A 21,701-nucleotide genomic window follows, 5' to 3' on the forward strand; every position below is an offset into this window, starting at 1 on the left:
CTATAGGATTTCTTGTCTCTAGCTGCCCCACATATTCCTCTTGCATAGCATGTGGATTCAAAGTCTGTCATTGCAAGCCATGGCTAGAACAAGTCAAGATATATAAACAAGCATGATGACATGTCTTCAAAGTGGAGCTCTTGGAGTAAACATAGTCTATTGCTTGAAGTTGATTCAGACATTTCAAACATAAGAAGGTAAAACTCAAGAACCTCACAATTATTTCTTTTTAAAAAGGACTGGTCTATTAACTCCTGTTAAGATCTATTAATCTCCAATGTTTGTTATTAAAATATTCGGTAAGCATAGGCCTGTTAAGATTTTTATATTTTATGTTAAAATATAAAAGTCCATACATGTGCTTTAGTTATACAATAACTAGTTTGCCTAAACATTCAACATATGCCATAAATTTAAATCCATGTCCATCTGATTCTGATTTTTCAAAAACAAGCACAGTAACAATCCAGTCATATGTATGTTTATTCAGGAATTATTCTACTCTGTTTGCTAATCTTTTGTACTGCCAAGGACTACTGAGTTTTACCTTTTAAAATTTATTAGCATTTACTTGCGCAGTATGATTACCCTATCTTTTCCATCCAGAGAAGATGTTAATGTGAAAAGCCACAATAAACATGAACGTATAATATAAAAAGTAATACCAACATAACCCAACAGAACTAAACCAAATAGCTGGATAAATAGCAGAAACCATCAGAGTACTATTGGTACTCAACAATACCCTTTCTCTCCCATCATCAAATGGCATAAAATCAGAAGACCTAACTTCGGTTCAGAAAAACCTGACAATAACTAATTTTGTCAAAAGAATGTCACTATTCACTATTCTTTTCAGGACTGGAAATCCTTTTTCATAAGCAAGCTAGCTGCCTTTGCAAAGCACGGCAGCACTGATTGCAGGAAGTCATTGTGGAAGAGTTCCATTTATTCTCATTGTGTTATGCTTTGTATAAAATGCATTTTCTGAATAGGAATAAAAGTGATGTATAAAAGCATTGCTGCTTGGAGAACACAGCTCGGATATTTTTTTTTGTCAACTTAGAAAATATGAGAGCTCTCAGTGGTGGGAAGGGAGAGGTCACAAGAGCACCTTAAATGACATTGGGTTTGATCCTGTAGATCAGTGGTTCTCAACCTGTGGGTCGGGACCCCATTTGGGATCGAACGACCATTTCACGGGGGTCGCCAAACAACGCAGTCTGCCATTTTTTCCCCCTTTTCCTTAGCTGTGCTACTCCCTTTTATTCTATTGGCTTTTGAAAGCCAATAGAATAGACTCTCTTGAATAGAGTCTAATTCTATTGGCTTTCAAAAGCCAATAGGAATTGTCCAGTCTGTCTCTGCCCTGCTGAGCCCGCCAAAAGTCCCATTCTGCAAACAGTGCTGCACCAGTTGAGTAGTCCTCGACTTACGACCGGTTGAGTAGTCCTTGACTTACGACCGGTTGGGGGTTGCGGCATTAAAAAGGTTGAGAACCACTGCTGTAGATCCTAAAGAAATGGCCAGTGTTAATCAGCATGTTTGTTTGATGCACTTTTTTACTAGCTGGTTAAGTCCTCCTGAGAGGACTTTTTGATTGGATATACCCAGTGATAAATTCATGTTTGAGGAGGAGGTGGTTCAATTTGCTGGAAATAAAGTGTTATGGAAAGTTTCCGGTTGGTCTCCAGCCTACTTTTTTTGAGGAAGGTTGTTGAGACAATAGTTAGGCTGCAACTTCAGACAGCCTGGGAGGAAGATTATTTGGACCTTTTTCATTTGCTTTCAGGCTGGACATAGACAGTACTGATAACATTTGCTGAGAACTATTAACTATTAATCCAGGATGGGGTGATGCAATCATTTTGGTTCTCCTAGATCTTAGTTGCTTTCAGTATCATTGATAACAATATCCATCTGACTGTGGAGATTGAGATTGGAAGATTGGGAGGCATGGTGTGAGGTGGTACCACTCTTTTCACCAGGCCTAGTGAATTTGGTTCTAGTCAAATTGATAGGAAAGGAGGGACTGAGTCAGAAGCCCCTGGTTTGTATCGTGTGGCACAGGTTCAAAGCTCTTGCCCCCCTCCTTTTTAATATATACATGAAGCTGCTGGATGAGGTCATCCATGTGAGGTCAGGTGTTATCAATCAGCTGAAGATACCCAACTATACATCCTGACCCTCTGTAGAACAAGTGATGGCATCAAAGTCTTATCTCAGTGCCTGGAGATTGTTGAGGAGGAATAGGCTTAATCTTCACAAGATTGAATGGCTGTGTGTTCATGGTCCTTCTGGTGCTTTGGATTTTCCATGCTTAGTTCAGCCTGATTGTGGCTTATTGCCCTGGGTACAGGTTTTGCATGAGGGCAATGAAATGTTCTAGGATTATTGTTTTTCTAAGGACATTGCACAAGTGGATGTGATCAACACTATAAAAGGTCTTTCTATAGTCAATTAAGCACATATTGAGTTTTTTGGTATTTTTGGTTCTTGATTGTCCAATATAAGACAGCAGCAATGTCGCTTCTTCTTCTTCTGTTGGTTGCTATATTTTTATAGATATTTTTTATCAGTCACTGTAGCCTTGTGACTTAGTGACTGATTGGAATTCTGATATAACTTAATCTTCTAGTACTAAAGATTCTTGCGAATGTGAATATGTGAATGTGAAGCTATCCTAGAATATCTTGTAAGACAGCTTGCATTTAGACATCTCTACTTTTTAATTTCAATATATTCTATATTTGTTTGATCTTCTTGAAATCAGATTCTGTCCACTGGCATCTTTTTGCATATTAATTTGAATTTAGTTCAGAGATCTTTCAAAAGACATCCCTTGTTTTTCTTCCTCTGTTCTCATCTTCATTGCCTTTACAGATGTCATTATGATGTTGCTTCTGATCTCTTTTAACAGCTTTCAGAATTTCTTGGTTAAGTTCCTTCTGAGAACTTAATTTATACTCTATTTTTCTTATTGGCTTCTCTTCTCGGCAATTTCTAACAACTGTTCTGACATCCAGTTTGCTTTCTTCTTTTTCTTGATCTTTGGCAGTCTCCCTTTACATTCATCCTTAAGATTTCTTTGATTTTGTTCCATAGTTCCTCTGGTTCCCATACTGTAGAAACTGATTGGCTTTGTTCTTTTGCTTTAGTTTGACTTGGAACTCGCACATAAGCATTTTTTGATCTGTTCCACAGTGAGCCTGATTACATCTTCGCTGTTATAACCAAGCTCTTCCATCTCTTTTTACCAAAAATATAGTTAAATGGATTTCTGGGAACTCCATCTGCTGATATCTGCTGGTTGTCTGAAAATTGTGCTAGCAATGAAAGCAATCATGGGATTTCCTAGGTCATAAGTTTTACAAGTTACTATTTTCAAGTTTGGTTTTCCAGTCTCCAACCATAAGCAGTACATCTTATTTGCATGTTCTTTGAATTTCAGATTGAACTTGTAAATGCAGAAGAGAACCAAATGCTATTCTGTTAGAACCAGTACAACAATGAAGGCCTAACCCCCACCCCCACAACACCATTCTGAAACAGTCCCAAATTCTGATCTTTGAGGAAGTCACAGTTCACAGAAGTATTTAATCTATTGAAAAATACTGAAACCCAAGTAATAAATTCTTTCTGTTTTGTTCCTGCATTTTGCTGTCCTGATCAGGGACATTTCTGCCTTACTCAACATTCAAAATAATGTATATTCTGTGTGAAGACAAAGGTTTTAGTCAAAGGTAATATTTGAAAGAAGTGGGGCATTTGGCAGCTTTGAAGTAATGTCCTTGGCAGGTGCAAATGAGTAAACAATCCAAAAAATTAGTCCTGTGCTAGTCTTAGAATAGCAATGGAGTTCACTGGATTGAAAGTGTGAAATAATAACCTGCATTGGCACCATTTTTTCAGTATCTATAAATCAGGGGTGTCAAACTGCCGGCCCGCGGGCCAGACGCGTCACCAGGAAACCACCCCCACCCCATTGCTGGCAATGGGAAAAAAGCTCCGATACATCGCGTAACATCACATGACCTCGCGAGTTTGACATGTCAGCTATAAATGAAGTCTTCAATATTCATCCCATTAAAAAGGTAATCGATAAAGTTAAAAAAATATCAATTTTACAGAGAAAAACATAGATATGCTTGGCTGAAAAAGGATTGAGACAAGATTGGGGGTCCCATCAAGCAGCATGTACAATTCTTTGCCAAAAAAAAAAAAAAAACAACCCTCCTGGGCTAAAGAATAAGAAGTTATCTTCTATTAGGACTAACGGGGAAGGAAAAAAGAAAAGTCTTTTCTATGATCGTTCCATGGTCTCTCCCTCACCCTGGGAACAGGCCAGACTAGGCTGGATGAATCAGTCTGGCTCAATTGTGCAATTCAGGCAGTCCACCATCCACGACGGTAATTGAGCTTAGCAATTACGGTTGTAAGTTGTGATGGTCAGGTGACTGGTGATTTTATAACCTTCTGTGAGGTGGTCACTAAGTGAATGAGGCAGTCATTAAGCAAACCCATTGTTTGCTATGGGCTGGTTTTTGCTGGAAATTGGAAGTAAAACACCAGTTTCCAGCAAAAATGTCACAAACTGTGGCTGTGCGATTGCAGAACACAACAAATGGCCATAAATGAGGGCAATTGCTGAGCACCCAAAATGCAACCACATGAACATGGGGGAAGTGGCAGCTACCAGAACTTCAGAACTGGGTTGTAAGTAGCTTTGAGGTGTGTGTGTTTCATTGGAACTTCAAATGGTCACTAAGCGATCAGTCATAAATAAAGGACCATCTGTTTTCAGTCAGAAATGCATTCTCTCCAGTTTCCACAGTGGTTTATATTTTTTAAAATCTGAATGTGCAAATATTTATTTGCATTTTTTCTACAACATGCATTTAGTTAGTGAATCAAGGATACTGTTCCAGAACTTAAGTGAATGATGCAAAAAAAAAAGTGGGTTCTAATTGGCATATTAAACTGGTTCAATTAAAAATAGAGACTGAAGAGGGGAGATTCCATGTTTAATTGAATGGTAGTGCTTCCTTTTGCAAAAATGAAACATCTTTTCAAAAAGTAAAAGCATGTATTCTGTAGATGTAATGAGGAGGGAGAAAACATCTGGAGTAGCTTTCTTCAAAGTACAGAAAAATGACTGATGATTAGACTACACACAAGGAAAAGATGCATAATGCAATCATGTATATTGTGTCTCCGTGAGTGTGAAAGAGGAAGCAAGTTCTATTTATTTATTTTCATACATTGCAGCCTTAATGTTTTCTAATTTAGAATATCAGCACAATTTGATTCTTAAGCCAGAATTTGGATGCAGAAAAGGTCTGCATTGTAAGCAATAACTCCAGATGTAGGTATCCTGGGGGGCAAATGATAGCAAAGCCTTCACGACATCATTGCACAAATGATGCACTCATGCAATTTGTGTCAGTCACAGACATGCCGGCTGCAAATTATGTAATTGCATTATCTTTGCAATGAGACAATGTGTAAGATATCATTTTAATGTGACTTCCATCAACCTTCACTACTGGACATACCGGCAAGGCTAATTGGAAGAGGCGTTTAACCATATAGGTTACAAGCTGCTCCCTGCCTCTCTCCATTCTTCTAAGCAATTTTATAGGGCTGTTCTGTATTTTCCTCTTCAAAAAGGGTTCTGGCTTTAAGTGCTAAAAATTACTACATTTTTCTGACAACTCTATACTTCTTTTCCAGTGTTGCCTGCAGCACATTTGAGTGATACACAAAGATCCATTTTCCTTCTACATAACAGATAAAGGATGATTATGTTTTATGAGGTTAATTGATCGCTGACTATTGACTGAAACAAAGAACTCTTCATCCCTTCTGCCACTCTGCTCAAGAGTTTAAAAATGAAGTAACACAGCCTCTAAAAATAGGAATTTTAATTCCATTTTATTTAAGCATTCCCTGAATTACATTTTGAGATAAACAGCCAAACGGCTTTCCCAGGACACATAATGGGGCTAATTTAATGAGCCCCTTTTATCTGTTCACAAGCCAACATCTGAAGCAGGGCCCATCTTTTTCCCATGAAAAAGTGGGAGAAGTGTTTTCTTTAAGATGTCTCAAATCTATATTCTTAGATTACAGATGGGCCAATACCAAGCTAATAAGATCAATTTTAATTCCTTCAACAGGAGTCAGTTGTAAAACTAATCTTAAATGCTGAAGAGTTATGAACCTTTGACAACCTATTACAAGTCACAAAGATTTCTACCACTGCCTAAAGATCCTGATGCATTTTCATTGGCCACTGATCTAGGTCATTAAAGTTTAAGTGAACTGGAAAAAAAAAATACTGGAAACAACTACAGCTCTCTTAGTTTGGAGGCACTGTCTTATGAAATGCAATTCCTTCATTTCTGAATGTTCCAGATGTTTTCAAGGGCAGCAACATACAGTTATAATAAAATTGTTTTCCAAGCCCTTGTTGGGTCAACCATGATTTGTTGAATACATATGTAACAGTAAGCGAAGTCAACAAATCATTTAAAACAACTGATGTGGTACAGGTAATAATCATATTCCAATATTATGTTCCGATAGTAGCAGTAGTAAGATGGATAAGGCCACCTAATTCATCTGATGTAGGGCTACCAGATCCAGCCTGCAAATATCCACTTGAGCACTGAATGAGATCAAAACGTTTTCCTTATCTCTTTGCTACAAGCTAGTTATTGTCTGGATTTCTTAACCCCAGAACTGGTAGTCCTACCCTGATTGCAACCTTTTGGTGCAAACTTTCCACATCCCAATTTTTCAATGTGGAAAGGGAAAGCTCAAAAGCGGGGTTGATATTGACATTGACCTGAGCTCAGTAAATCATGGCCCCTAATTTCACAGAAGTATCTACATCCTTTGCCTTGGTCATACAAGTGCTAATCAGAATAGAAAATGACGCAGTCAACAAATCATGTTACCATGCTGCTTAGCAACAGCCACTCTGGCAGTCCTGACTGTTGTGTGAGTCATTAAATGAGGTGCTTACATTACTGTACCTTGCAACTTCCTGCCAACTTCCCCATTGACTTTGCTTGTGGGAAGCTGGCAGGGAGGATCTGAAATTATTACCACGCGATGGCCATAAATACAAGCACCAGTTTATAAGTACCACTTGTTCATGCCCATTTTTATAATTTTGCTTTCCCCAATTTAATACCCATTCCCCACTTCCTCCTTTCACAGAGTTAGAGTTTCCATCATTCTTAATCAACATGGAGGCTGACTGGGGAGATGGGGTTTTAGTTCTACACGCCTGGAAAACGGCAGATTGGAGCCTGCTCTAACTCATCCCTCCCTTCGATTTTAGTTTTTTTTCTCTTGGAAAAATACTTCTTAACAATGGTTAATTTCTGATTTTCCAGATAAATGGTCACAGGCCTTTCCTTGCAATTTCTTCTTGGTTTCTACAGACAGTCATTCAGCAGGGTGAACTTAATCAGAGCAACACAATGAAGTTCTTGTCAGAAGAATGAGCATTTTCAGACACATCTGTTTTCCTCTGACCAGCAATGTGCTTTTGTTTGCGCTTGAAGAGACCCCGTTGCAGGAAAAATGACTGATTCACTGCTCAATCATCTGAAATGCTATTTTAATCTATCAGTTTTTTTTTTAAAAAGTCTCAGACTGGAGAAAAAAAATTAGGGTTGATTTCAACTTGTTTTTGAAATACAGACACTATTTAAAAACACATTAGCAAAATTTCATTTCGATTAAGTTGCAGCTAATGGTTTTCTGAAACCCTGATTCAAATAGAAATCATTACAAAATAGAAGGCTGCTGCTCAAGAACACACACACACACTTATGTACGTGCAAAAGTTTTATCCTAGGAAGCACCCAAATGTTTCCACTGGAAAGCAGAAAAGGGGGAAAGAGAGAATCATCCCGGGAACATCCTGAATTTATCCTTTATCCTATCTACCTAACTTTGATTATTTATAAGCAACTTAAAAAAAAAAAATATTTACCTGGGTGGTTTCTTTGGAGGCAGCCGAGGAGTTACAACTTCCTCAGGTCCAGGCTCATCTTTAGGGAACTCAAAAGCAAAAGTTGTCGATTGACCCATTTCTCGAGTCCCAACTGCTTGAACAGGACATGGTTTCACCTGAAGACCATCTGAAAAACTTGGAGAACTAGTTATTTCATTCTCCATTTCCGCTGCACTTCTTTGCTCTTCTTCCTCTTCTTCTTCAATCCTACCTGGCCTGTGCCAGGATACATGGTAGCATTTTGGTCTTCTCTCAGAGCCTGAGGGCAGAAGACCTCTGCTGGATTCATCTGGAGAGATGCTGTTCGTCTGGGAACATAAGGAGGACAAAGGCCCAGTCACAGTGCCATCTGTCTCGTCCCTTGGCATGCTGGTATCCCAGGTTTCAGCAATGGAAGAACTGGCTTTAATGGAAGAATTGACTGATTGTGGAAGAGACTCTTCAAGTCTAGGAGGGCTTCCTTTGGACATCTTTGGAGGAATAGCAGGACTCCTATCAATCATATTCTTGCTAGACACTGGCGACTCAGCCTCTGGGCTTTTGTCTCTTGAATTCATATCACATCTTTCTTGTGGCAACTCTCTAGGCTCAAAGAAAGATGGTGACTTCTCAGTATCAGGGCTAATAGTGGGGCTAGCACATGGCCACTGTACCCCAACCGCTGAGTCTGGGCTGCTAAGAAAAAATGCTCGACTGTCATCTTCTTTTTGTGGGGCCATCAGAGTAATAGTTGCTGTTCTTTGTAAAGCAGGATCTTGAAAATTCCTCTCGCAGGTCAAATGGAAGGTCTTCTCTCTTCCATCTTGTTGATTTTTACTTGGGCTAATTGTCAAGACGCCACTCTTTAATGTATTGGTGTTATTATGCTGCATCTTTTTCCTCTTTGAACTCTCAGCATAGATGGGTTCATTCTGTCCCTTTCCTTGAAAGGAAGGCTGTTGTTCTCTGGAATTACTTCTGCTATCTGTAGGCTTGTTTTCAATTTGATCTGAGGTTTTGACCAGAAGACAGTAAGGACTTCCTTGGGACAAATCGAAAGAACTGCTGCTTTTTAGCACAGTTTCTGGTGGACATGCCAGTAAGTCTCTTTCTGGGTTTAGGAGGTTATATACAGAATCATGCACATGAAAGTTGGAGAATGAGTTCAAAACCCTTCTTTTATCTTCACCAAAATTTGTTACTCTGGATGCACCGGCCACGGAATCCTGGCCCTGCAATTTTGAAAAATAATTTTTATTATCATGTCATGCTACACTGGTGGTGGGTTTCTCAAAGGTTTTGGGATTTACAATAAAAGGGGGAGTACTCCCAACCTTCACTTTTTTGCTCAGAGAAATTAAATATATTACAGGTAATCCCCGAGTTATGAGCATTCACTTAACACTCCTTCAAAGTTACATGATGAGCGCCGCCTAGTGCTTACGAGCAACTCCCGAAATTACGAGTATTGCAGCACCACAGCAGTCATTCGTCCCTACGAGTGACCACAATGGCTCTGCAACAGTCACCCGGGTTATTTCCTCCCTTCCCACTCCAGCTGTGGGTCTCCCTAGGCACCTGGCCTTCAGTACTCACCCTGCGAAGATGGAGAATCTTCGCTTTCTTGGTTGCTCCAGGCCTTCGGTGTGTTTGCAGAGAATGGAGGCCTAAAATAATGCAAGATGACGCGAGATCAATGGAGTGAGATCTCACACTACTGATCTCACGTGATCTCATGGTTCTTTAGGCCTCTGTTCTCTGCAACAGAGAACCAACCCGAAGCTGGGGGATGCTTTGACGTGCCTCCAGAAGCTGGATCAGGGCTCCAGAGGCCTGGAAAAGGCCTCTGCTGCCCGGATCTATGGCCGCTGAATGATTTTGTACCACCCCCCGTGGCTGATCTGGGCTCCACTGCTGGGGGACTGCAAAATCACTCTGCGGCCATGGATCCAGGCTCTGGAGGCTTCGAAAAGCCTCTGGAGCCCGGATCGGGTGACGGAAGGGCTGCAAAATTGCTCTGTGGACATGGATTGGTCTCTGGAGGCTTGGAAAAGGCCTCTGGAGCCCGGATTGGGCTGCGGGGAGGGGGGCAAAAATCGCTCCATGACCATAGATCTGGGCTCTGGAGGTCTTTTCTAGGCCTCTGGAGGGCTGCAAAATCATTCCATGGCCATGGATCTGGGCTCCGGAGATTTGGAAAAAGCCTCTGGAGCCCGGATTGGGCTGCTGGGTGCCGCAAAATCACTCTGCGGTCATGGATTGGTCTCTGGAGGCTTGGAAAAGGCCTCCGGAGCAAGAATCGGGCCGCGGGGGGGGGGAATCACTCCGTGACCATGGATCTGGGCTCTGGGGGTCTTTTCCAGGCCTCCGGAGCCCGAATCAGGCCGAGGGGGCTGCAAAATCGCTCCGTGACCATGGATCCGGGCTCCGGAGGCTTGGAAAAGGCCTCTGGAGCCCAGATTGGGCTGCTGGGGGCTGCAAAATTGCCCCACAGCCATAGATCTGGGCTCTGGATGCCTTTTCCAGCCCTCCAGAGACTGGATCAAGCTGCAGGGGGCTGTGGACGCATCCCCTGGCCTCAGATTGGAGCAGCAGCAGGAACCGTGGCAACGAGGAGACAGACCTTTTCCAGGTGAGTCCTGTGCGGCAGAAAGGGAGGGGGAAGCATGAGGTATCTTAGTGGGTCAGGGAGGCCTTGGGGGCCTGTTCCATCTCTAGGCCCTCCATGGCCTTCCCTACCCTGTGATGTTTACTCAACGAGCCACGTGTGCTTTAACAAGCAAGAGACTGATCTCGCTAAAGGAACTAGATTCACTCTATGAGTTTTCGAGTTACATTCATAACTCAAGGACTACCTGTAGTGGTGTTGCTGTTCCCCTTGGGTAGATAGAAGAACATTTTTCTCAGAAGTGAGACAGGAATGAGACTGAGACTCCAAATCAGCACGACCGCGTTCCTCTTATTGAGTGCTTTGACCCCATGGACACGTACCTCTTTACTGTATGACATATTTCTTTCTGCCCTTTCAGGACCAGATGGGCCAAGGAATAAAGGACGATTTTCTGAGATGTTCTGAGGCTTCCTTTTGATCTCATTGACCTGCATTGATCAAAGATGAAATGTAGCAAGATAGACATTTCTCCAAGATGGGGGTGGGGATTTATATGTGACCTCACACCACAAGATGAATGGCATATCAATTTTATAAATAAATAAAAGACAGAAATACTTCATATACAGCTCTATTAGAATCTTCTATAACATGGCTGTATCCATCTTCTTAAAAAATATAACAAAGATTTAGAAAATGTTGAATAATTTTTAAGTATTTGGAATCAATGGGATTATGACCTTAGTGAAAAAAATAGTTTACCGTAAGGCATATAAATAAAATGAATCAAATTACTAGCAATTTATATACAGATTTACTATGCTTTTCTTTCTTATACAGATTTAGTGGGTATTCTAAAACTGAAGATGGGCACATTTAAGTTCTACTAAATTTTACTGAAAAGAAGAAATTTAACAATGTTGATAATCTGACTACTGGAAGTAGTTCCTTCCCATGATCAACCTTATTAGTAATGTTGGCAACTTTAGCTCAATTTAATGGATCAACTGTAGGGGGGGGATACAGGATTTGTTATTTCCAACTGTCTGCTAAATACAAGGTTATACAACCCAGTGCTCTATCTGCTTTTAAATTTTAAAAAACTTTAAAACTTTCCTTTCATTCTTTTTAAACTTTGTTTTTGATTCTAGGTTTTTATTTGTAAATCACCCAGAGTCACATAGGTGATATGGGTGGTATAGGAATTTGATAAATAAACAAGCATATACCTTGACATCCCTCCCATATACTTCTTGGCAACTTAGAAGAAAACAGAGACATTGAATAAGTAAGATTATAGACTTCCAATGCATTTCCCCTGCACAATATCTACCTATTTTAGTCTCAACAACTTTCTTTCCCTACATGACTTTTAACATTAAAAAAATATTTTCATTAGGAGCAGTCAGATTCCAACATCACCTTTACTTCCAAGAATTCCTTTGAAACTGCAAACTACATGAATGGTCGCAGTATGCCCAATGATAGGATATAGGAAGAAAAACTTGTTCTTAAGCTATATGATGTCTGGGTTTTCGTATTGTGTTATGCCATCATGTTGTTTATTTGATCATGGTTTATAGTGTGTATATCCACAACTGCAGTGTGGAAGGCATGGTTTATAACTTAGCATCACATGTAAATCAGCTCACAATGGTTCTGTTGACTCTCAACGTCTGTTTTAGTGTGGTGCATAAATCCAGCCCAAATCTGAAATGTTCATCAGTAATAATAATAATAAATCTTTATTGATTAGCCCTTGGGCCATATCAAAGTGCAAAATTCCAGCAACAAATCATTACCAAAGTATGATAAAAGCAATTTAAAATAAAATTTGATAAAATACAGTTTAAAATGGAACTAGCGTAAAATATGACTTAAGATGAAATTGGAGTAAAATACCATCTAAAATGAAATTAAAATAGAGTACAGTAATTTAAAATATAGATAAAATGTGATAAAATTATATCTTGGAGTCACCCTTGCAATCTACCCCAATCAGTCCCTCATATGCAGATCTCAACCGAACCATTTTGTTTAAATATCGTGCTGCATTAAATGTTATTTTCAAGTTCTGGCCGCACATAAGGTAAGTTGTTTTGATACGGGGATCCCAATGAGTCATTCATTTGGTATATAGATCGAGGTACCTGTCTCTCACCCTCTTGTACAGGCAACAATCAAATAGTATGTGAGCCAAGTCTTCTACCTCTGCCGTTCCGCAAATGCAGAGGCGCTCATTGTAAGGTACAGAATGGAATCTCCCATATCTGGCCATTGTGTCAAGCTGTTCGAATCTCGCTCGCGTAAATACCTCCCTAAGATGTTTTGGCAGTTGTAACTTCAAATAGCTGTCTACTTGAAAAGTACGCTTGTATTTACTCAGCCATTTCAAGTTACCCACCTTACTAAGGATCGCTATATCATTTTGTGCTAGATCCTTAATTCTTTGGGCAGCCCTTTTTCTGAATTGTTCTCCTGTTACGCAAGAGACTGGAAGACCACAGCTTCTTACAAAATTTGTTACTTTGGTGATCTAGTAAATAAAGGAAAAATGGACTAGTAAATAAAGGAAAGATGGCAGAATCTGGGTGATATATCCTCACAGGGTATTTCTACTTTCTGGGATGGTCGAATTACATCTTGTCTATGTCTGCCATATAGAAGAGTAACACTCCCCCCCATAAAATTGTATTAAATTTGGGGTTTATTAGGTAATAGCAAAAGATTGTATTAAGATGATTATTAGTTATAGAGGGCTTTTTAAAAAATGATCCTGTGTACTGGTTTAGATCATTCTACTTTTATCAGAGTAAAGGGGTGATATCAATAGTTTTATTGCTAGTTTTGTCTTACTTTTTTTTTTTTTTAACATACAGCATTTCTACCCATTGCTATTCTTCTAAGCAGCTGAGTTTGACATACATGATTCCTTCTTCATGATTTACTCTCTCTGCACATTTATTACAGAGGCCAGGCTGAAAGGTACACTAGCACTGTTTCCCAGAGAGGTTTTGTTCTTTTAACTGTGTAGGTTTTTCAATCTAGAAGATCTTCTCAATCTGATCCCAACACTTCAATAGCATAAGCAGCACTTTCATGATAAGCTGCCTAGCATGTTTAAAATGGATTCTTTTAAAATATTTGCAGTTAACTAATTTGGAAAGCAGCTTTATGACTAAAATAAAATAAATGAGTAAAGTCTGGCTGGCGTATGTAAATAAACATTACTGGCATTGACTACATTCGGACTTAATGGTAAACTGTAGATTAGCATTTTATGAATAAGCCTTGGAATCATCGTCTGTCTTTCCTCTCCCATTCTTGTGACTGTAAGGAAATCACTATGTAGTGACTAGGCTGCTGATTGGTGCAAGACAAAGCGATCATATCATTTCTGTTTCAAAAGATCTGCATTGGTTGCTAATTGCCAACTGGGCACAATTCGAGGCATTGGTGTCGTCTTATAAATCTTAAGGCCTGACTATCTGCATCTCCCAATGAAAATTCTCCAGGTACTCAGATGAATAGGAGAGACCTTTTGAAGATACTCCTTCTGATGGTTCAATTATCTGCTACATGGGAAAGGGGCTTTTCCTGCATCACTTCCAGGCTGTGGAACACATTCCAGGGATATGAATTTGACCCTCACTCTCCCAGTATTTGGGAAGTTGAAAAAGTACATCTCTATCACCCAGCTTTTAATCGTTAGCTAATTAATGTTAATGTATGGTTTTATCTGTATATAAATTACAGTAAAGTTGCTTTGTTTATAATCTGCATTTTATTACTCTCATAAGCTCTCTAGGTTTTCAGAAGGATTGAATGGCATTTATAATGAATAAATAATAACCTTGTTTTTTAAAATCCACCTGAAAGACTCCATTTCAATTGAAAAGAACCCTTTTAAAATATATATATTTGCCAATCTGTTTTGTTACTGTTTGTTAACTTGAAAGCTAGGTTGTAACATTTATCAAGGTCAATAAAACAAAATTTCAACCTGCACATTAGTTCGAAATCTGGTCAATTCCTACTGAAGTTTAGAGACAGCTGATATAATAATAATACTAATACTAACAACAACAACAACAACAATAATAATAATAATAATAAAGTTGCAAGGGACCTTGGAGGTCATCAAGTCCAACCCTACTCAGGCAGGTAACCCTATACCATTTCAGACAAATGGCTGTCCAGTCTCTTCTTAAAAACTTCCAGTGTTGGAGCATTCACCGCTTCTGGAGGCAGGTTGTTCCATTGGTTAATTGTTCTAACTGTCAGGAAGTTTCTCCTTAGTTCTAGGTTGCTTCTCTCCTTCATTAGTTTCCATCCGTTGCTTCTTGTCCTGCCTTCAGGTGCCTTGGAAAATAGCTTGACTTCCTCTTCTTTGTGGCAGTCCCTGAGATATTGGAACACTGCTATCATGTCCCCGCTCGCCCTTCTCTTCGTTAAACTAGACATACCCAATTCCAGCAGCCTTTCCTTATATGCTTTAGCCTCCAGTCCCCTAATCATCTTTCTTAAGCTTCCCTGTCTGGGAGACTCAACTATTCAATCCAAAAAAGAATTACCCAAAGGAGGAGGTTCCGCTGAAATCTAGACTGATAGTGACATGGCAGCTAGGGTACCAGGCTCAATGCCCACCTAACAGCATATTCTTGCCCATCAAATGCCCCAAATCTTGCAACTTCATTAAATACCCACAAGTTTGGGGGAATCTCATTAGAGATCTGCAAATGTTAAAATGATACTGGGGACAGATTTTGTTTTTTTCATACCGATCCTGAGGCGAGATTGCCAAATGCCTTAAAAGATGTAGCTATTTTACACCAATCAGGTGAGAGACAGAGTCTTGAGTCTGAAAAATTGTTCATCTCAGTCCTTTCACACGAGGTCTTCCTACTTCCAGTAATAATGGGGTGTGCATTTTTTTTAAAAAAAGTTGTTGTTTCATGTTATTTTGCTTACCGTTCTCATATTTCAGTCCAAGGAAATTTAAACTTATATCATTAGCCAGCCAAAGGATGGAAAACTGAGATGAGTTGATTGGGTCAATCAACACTTCTCTTTCATGGAGGTATTTTTCCAAACTGAATTCTATTCATGTATTCCAAAGAGGTTGGGAATAGGGCAGATGGCACCGTGATTCCCCGAAGAATCTGGACCCAGCTGGAAAATATTTGAATCTCAGATCAACTGAGCTCAGAAGGTTGGAAGTCAAGCCTGGTCAACTGGAAGATGCTTCGTCAGAGCAGTGATGCGACTCAACTGGATTGGAGAATCAAAGGATCAAAGTGCAACAGGTAAGATCTTTTCATACCAAGAGGTATCTGAGCTCTTCTGTTGGCTTTTAAACCAAAAACATCTTGCTCACTAGCATCATAAATGTCTGAAGAATCTCCCATTTTACTAAGAAGCAGATTTTTGGGGCCTGCTGATTGCTGCATATCTCCCTGACTGCTCCAGAAATTGAAAGAATTCATTTCTGCCAAGTCCTGCCATAACAAATACAAAGACTGCTCTCAGGCAGTTACAAATTTTACAACAGAAGCAACCTTGTAAAATACACCACACCCCTTATTAATCATTACCTGTGAGGCATCTGTATTCAAGTTCCCATCCGCCCACATGCCAGTAGCATCCGAGGTTATCATAGTTGGTTTAACAGCAATAGTTGGCTTCGAGTAAGAGAAGGAAATTAGACTGTCATCTGCCCAAGGCGTATTTTCAACTTTGGCTCCAATTCCATTCAAATCTTGCAAGGCTTCACTGCTGCCTTGCTGATCAAGGGAAAGTGCCTGCAGTTGGTGAAAACTTCTGGGACAAAAACAGTTTTTGCAGGAGCCAGGCTTCCAGATGTGCTCCACAAAATCACTGCACACAGACATTTTCAAGCCCTCTTGCTTCACTTCCATTGCCCTCTGCACCTTCTGTATTGGGCTTGGTGGTTCATTTTGTTCTCCTCTCTACGGCTGGACTGAACAATCCTGGACTTGTAACCAAACTACAAAGAAAGAGCACAGAATTAATGTTAATAATGTCCCTTTTTTCCAGATTTGTTTCCCAAGTTCCAATATCTCCCATTATTGGGCATCCTCACATACACCTGTTCTCCGTTAGTCACAAGATAACATCAGTTTTGCTTGCTCCTCAGAGTTACAGTATATGCTTTTCCCCACAGCAAGATTATGGTAAAGTAAGGAACAGAGAAACGTTTGCCAACACCCATCCCAACTCTTTCCTAGGTTCCAAATGTGTCCCATACATGAAAACGCTATGCTTGTGTGTCTGTAAAGGACATGACAAAACGGTGTTGCTGTTTTGCAGGAAATAACAATGTGCACATTTATTGCACAAACTGTGGAGTAAAGGTGATGGGGGTAATCTTTTGTACATTTTATTTTTTCCCAAAGGTGCTTTTTGATGAGGCAACTGGACTTCCTTGTTTTTCTTTGAAGACGTTTCACTTCTCATTCAAGAAGCTTTTTCAGCTCAGTGCTGAAGAAGCTTCTTGGATGAGAAGCGAAACGTCTTCAAAGAAAAAACAAGAAAGTCCAGTTGCCATGTCAAAAAGCACCTTTGGGATAACTATGAACTGGATGACTGAGCAGCTCCATAGACATTTTATTTTTTCATACAAATCTATACAGTCAGGATAAAGAGATATTAAATATTATTGTATCACGAATGTTTCCATCACATGTATCATGTTATTGCCCAAAGGGTGCTAATTCTGTGATCTATGATCTTGTAATGATGCAAATTACACAATCTGCCCAGTGGTGGGATTCAAATATGTGAACAACTGGTTCTCAGTGTGGATGCCGCTTCCAGAAGTCCATTCTGGGCCTGGGCAACAAAAAATTAGCTACCGGTTTTGCCGAAGTGGTGTGAACCGGCTGAATCCCACCACTAAATCTGCCTAACGATGCAATGATGTCTATGATGTGATTTGCTCTCTTAGTTTCTGGCAGTGTTGACTAGCAACAGAGTTGATGCTTGCTGTATGCATTCATTCAAAAATACAAACAACAATTTTTTTAAAGCTGTTGCTTCCAGTACAGATAGTTCTCATTCAGTAACGGCCTTATTTAGTGACCGTTCACAGTCATAACCATAATGGAACAGTAACTTTGCGATCAATCTTTCGCATTTACAATCTTTGCAGGTCCAAAGCAAATAAAAGCTAGAGTAAGATCACAAGCACAATTGCATTTCACTTGGTGGCTGCTTCATTTAATGACCTACCATGCCAGTACAAAATACTTCCTTATATCAGAGATATAGCCTTCTCCAGTTCTCAACATTTCCAGTCAGCTTGTGTTTAGGCTGGTGATTATGGGAGTTACAGTCCAACAGATCAAAGTACAACACAGTTATAAAAAGATTGAGGGCTTGTGCTCCAAATGGCAGCTCTTCGTCGAGCACACAAATACACATCCATATTATTGACTATAGTTACACCAACTGTAATTTAGCAAGTTTGTATGGCAAATCATGATAGCTATTATAAAGCTATTACAAAGCCAGAGCATATAACACAGAGCTATTCTTTTTCCTGACATGGAATTCTCTACATTTCCAACTATTACCCCAAAATATAAATACAGTCTAAATACAAGCAACTAGATTATCTCCCTCTTCTATCTTTCACATTTTTCCCTTCTCCTTTTTATCTTCTCCTCTCTCTCGCCACTCCCCACCCCCAGCACATTTTTACATGGGAGCCTTTGCAGTGCCCAGAAGCTCTGCACCTGTGTGATCCCACATGGTAGTGTAGGTTTGGCAACTGAGCCCACTTTTAGCAGTTTTTTTCCATAATAATTTTTTATTTTTCTAAACTCTCCCCATACATATACTGTGATATTTATCAGATGTTAACATACATTCTTTTTACATTCATATATAAGATACTTTTAATAAAATGAAATAAATACACATGACTTTTGGTGTTGCTCGCCCATTTCCCCTTTCACTGCATCCACACTCCTTCTTCTCTACCTTCTTTCTCCCTTTCTTCTCTTCCCTACTTCCCTCTTCTTCCTCTCCTCTTCTCTTTCCTATTTTGAAGCTATGTCTTATTGGGCCTAATATTTATTTTATTTTCTCATAGTAATTTGTCCTTTTTGAAAACCTGAGATCTGTTAATTCTAAGTCACTTCTAAGGCCTTTTAAACATTTCAGTGTAATTCTTCTTTCAAGAACTTCAAAGTAGCATTCAGAATACAGCAGTACAGTAGTATTCTCACCCCCCATTATTCTCTCAGCCTTGCCATGTCATAAATTGGACCAGGGGTCCCCAACCCCCAGGCTGCAGCCAGTGTGAAACTCGGCCAGTTTGAACTCTGTCAGGCATGCGCGCATGAGCACGCAGCTCCCCTTGCACGAGCGGCATGTGCTTGAGCTCACGCATGAAGCTTTGCTCACACAAATGGAGCTTTGTGCGCACCCACCACTCGCCCAGAACCATTCCCTCTCCCCCCTCCCACACATGGTCACCAAGACGGAAAGGTTGGGGACCACTGGATTAGACCAGGGCTTTTCAACCTTTTCACCCACTGTACCACTTTTGGGATATGGCAACATCCGAGTACCACCAGTTGCCTAGCATGATGTCAAAAACTTAATGACCCCCCCAAAAAAAGGGAAAAAAGTGATAAAGTACAGATAGTCCTCAACTTACAACAGTTCGCTTAGTGACTGTTCAAAGTTAAAATGGCACTGAAAAAAGTGTCCCCCAAGCCACTGCCGAACAAGACACCTGCCTGCCCACCTGGCTGCGCTCTTCCTCCTGTCCGAGGTTTTCATTGTTGTGAGCATTTCTGTTGAGGATTGGCAGCGGGGGTGGGGGTGGGGGGTGTTTGGTTTTTATTTCTCCATCTCCTTGGTGGTTGCAGCAGGTTTTAGTCACTTCACATGACCCTGGGACACTGTGACCGTCATAAATATGAATCAGTTGCCAAGCATCTGAATGTAAATCACAAGACCCTGGAGATGCTGCAACATTCCAGCTGATCGGTGCTTCTTCTGGGCTCAGCAGAAGCGCCAGGATCAGTGCCAAGCTCCAGCTGGAGCCTGGCGCTGATCCTGGCGCTTCCACTGAGCCCTGACAGCCCTTCAGCTCTAGCCATCTCTTGCTCAGGCTTGTGCAGTGCTGCCACCGGTTCAGCTCATTCCCCTCCCCCACTACCACTTTTCTAGGATGGTCATGTACCACCAGCCAGGTGCCAATGTACCACAGCAGGTATCCGTACCACTGGTTGAAAAGCCCTGGATTAGACAACATTATTGCTGTTCCTGATGGAATGTAAACTAAACTAAAAATATTCTATCATTTATTTATTTCAGAATGACTCTGGGCAGTGTACAATATAAAATATAAAATTAAAAGATGTAAATAATGGCTAGGATAGACCAAGTCAGCAGAGTTTGCTACTGATTGGCAGGTCTACTCCATTTGAGGTGTATTGACCAGCCTTAATCTCTTATTGGTGTATTACGAGTGAAATCCATTAATTTCACAAATGTTCTCTTTGGACCTAAATGCATAATTTTTGATTATTTTATATTCTAAAAGTACTGAAGACTTTTAAAGTGATACACTGTATGAACTCCGTGACTAAAGGTTTTACACAATTCCCTTAAAGCAGTCTTCCCAACTTAGATGAACACCATGATAGCTGTGAATTCTAAGTAAGTCTGGAAGTTATTAGCTGCCAGGGGGCCAGAATTGGGTTTTTAAACCCAGATCTGTTTTTTGTTTTGTTTTTATCCCTGTCTGGGTTTCTAGGTTTTTTATTTTAAAATCTAAGTTCCTTCTACACATTATATTGCATTGCATGTACAGGTAGTCCTTGACGTATAACCATTCATTCAGTGGCCATTCAAATTTACAATGGCACTGGAAAATGTTACTTATAACTGGTCCTCACACTTATAACCGATACAGCATCCCTATGGTTACATGATCAAAATTCAGGCACTTGGAAACCAACATGTATTTATGATGGTTGCAGTGTTCTGGAGTCATGGGATCACCATTAGCAACCTATCCAGGCAGTTTCTGAGAAGCAAAGTCAACAGGGAAACCCGGATTGGCTTAACAATTACATGATTCACTTAATAACTGTGGCAAAAAGGTTGTGAATTCAGGTGTGTGACTCACTTAACCATCAGCCTGCCCAGCAGTGGAAATTCTGGCCCCAATTGTAGTCGAAAGTCGAGAATTGCTTATAATAAACAAAAATATTTTACCTTAAAACTGATTTATTGTGGGTTTTTTTAATTTGGATGTTTTTGTGTAGAATCTGGGTTTATTTGAGTGTGAAATCTTGGGGTATTTTTAGAAAACTCCACTCGCAATTCTGACTAGATACTATCTTAAAACCTTCCTTATTTAGCCTATTTGCCTGAACTGTTAACAACAATCAATCACTATTCACGATTATTCAATAAGTATTACAAAATCTGAATTGATTCTAATTTTGACTTCACCAAAAGAAGGGTCATTTGAGTACCATTTACTGGGATAACAGCAAATGCTCTATAAAGAAACTACTGATTAACATTCAGTTCAGTCATATACACCCTAAACTAAATAGTAGCTAGGGCAAGCCAGAATATTTTTTTTTCTTTCCTTCACTTTCATCATTCTAAATTCAAGTAAATTATTGCTTAGTATACTATACACCCTGTGGAAAATGCCTGCTTTCATGTAAAATGATTTTTCCATAGAGAAGATGTTCTTTAGGCACAATAAAAGAAATTCCACAGGTATAATTAGGAATGTTGTACAGTACAACTTTATTTAATTAAGGCATATTATAAAACTCCTTTAAAATATGCTTGCTTACTTTTGCTACCTCTTACCCTTCAATTAAGCTATAGCCTGTTGAATTTTGATTACTGAAACAATAGTTTTAGATTCCTAAATGACGGAGGCCAACTAGAATAAAAATGCTCTTTTCATTCACATAGTGTGTTAAAGAAGAAAACACGCATATGTATATATGTTTATGAATATTCGCCTAACTAGCCACAATGGAAATTTAAGAAGCTCACATTCTGAAGACACTC

General features: G+C 39.8%; 1 protein-coding gene across 2 annotated transcripts in view; it reads right to left on the reverse strand.

The window, feature by feature from the left end:
- PRAG1 (PEAK1 related, kinase-activating pseudokinase 1) overlaps window positions 1-21,701 on the reverse strand; it is a 42,260-nt gene that overhangs the window by 11,660 nt on the left and 8,899 nt on the right. For both annotated transcript variants that reach the window (XM_039345200.1, XM_039345201.1), the window contains exons 2-4: window positions 16,217-16,629; window positions 11,003-11,110; window positions 8,012-9,243 (exon numbers count right to left, since the gene is read on the reverse strand). In XM_039345200.1, coding sequence (XP_039201134.1) covers window positions 8,012-9,243; window positions 11,003-11,110; window positions 16,217-16,540 — 1,664 coding nt within the window. In that variant the 5' untranslated portion in view covers window positions 16,541-16,629. The remainder of the gene's footprint in view (window positions 1-8,011; window positions 9,244-11,002; window positions 11,111-16,216; window positions 16,630-21,701) is intronic.

The sequence above is a fragment of the Crotalus tigris genome, unplaced genomic scaffold (assembly GCF_016545835.1).
Source record: "Crotalus tigris isolate CLP2741 ecotype Arizona unplaced genomic scaffold, ASM1654583v1 scf7180000017946.1269602, whole genome shotgun sequence".
In the NCBI taxonomy this organism is placed as follows: domain Eukaryota; kingdom Metazoa; phylum Chordata; class Lepidosauria; order Squamata; family Viperidae; genus Crotalus; species Crotalus tigris.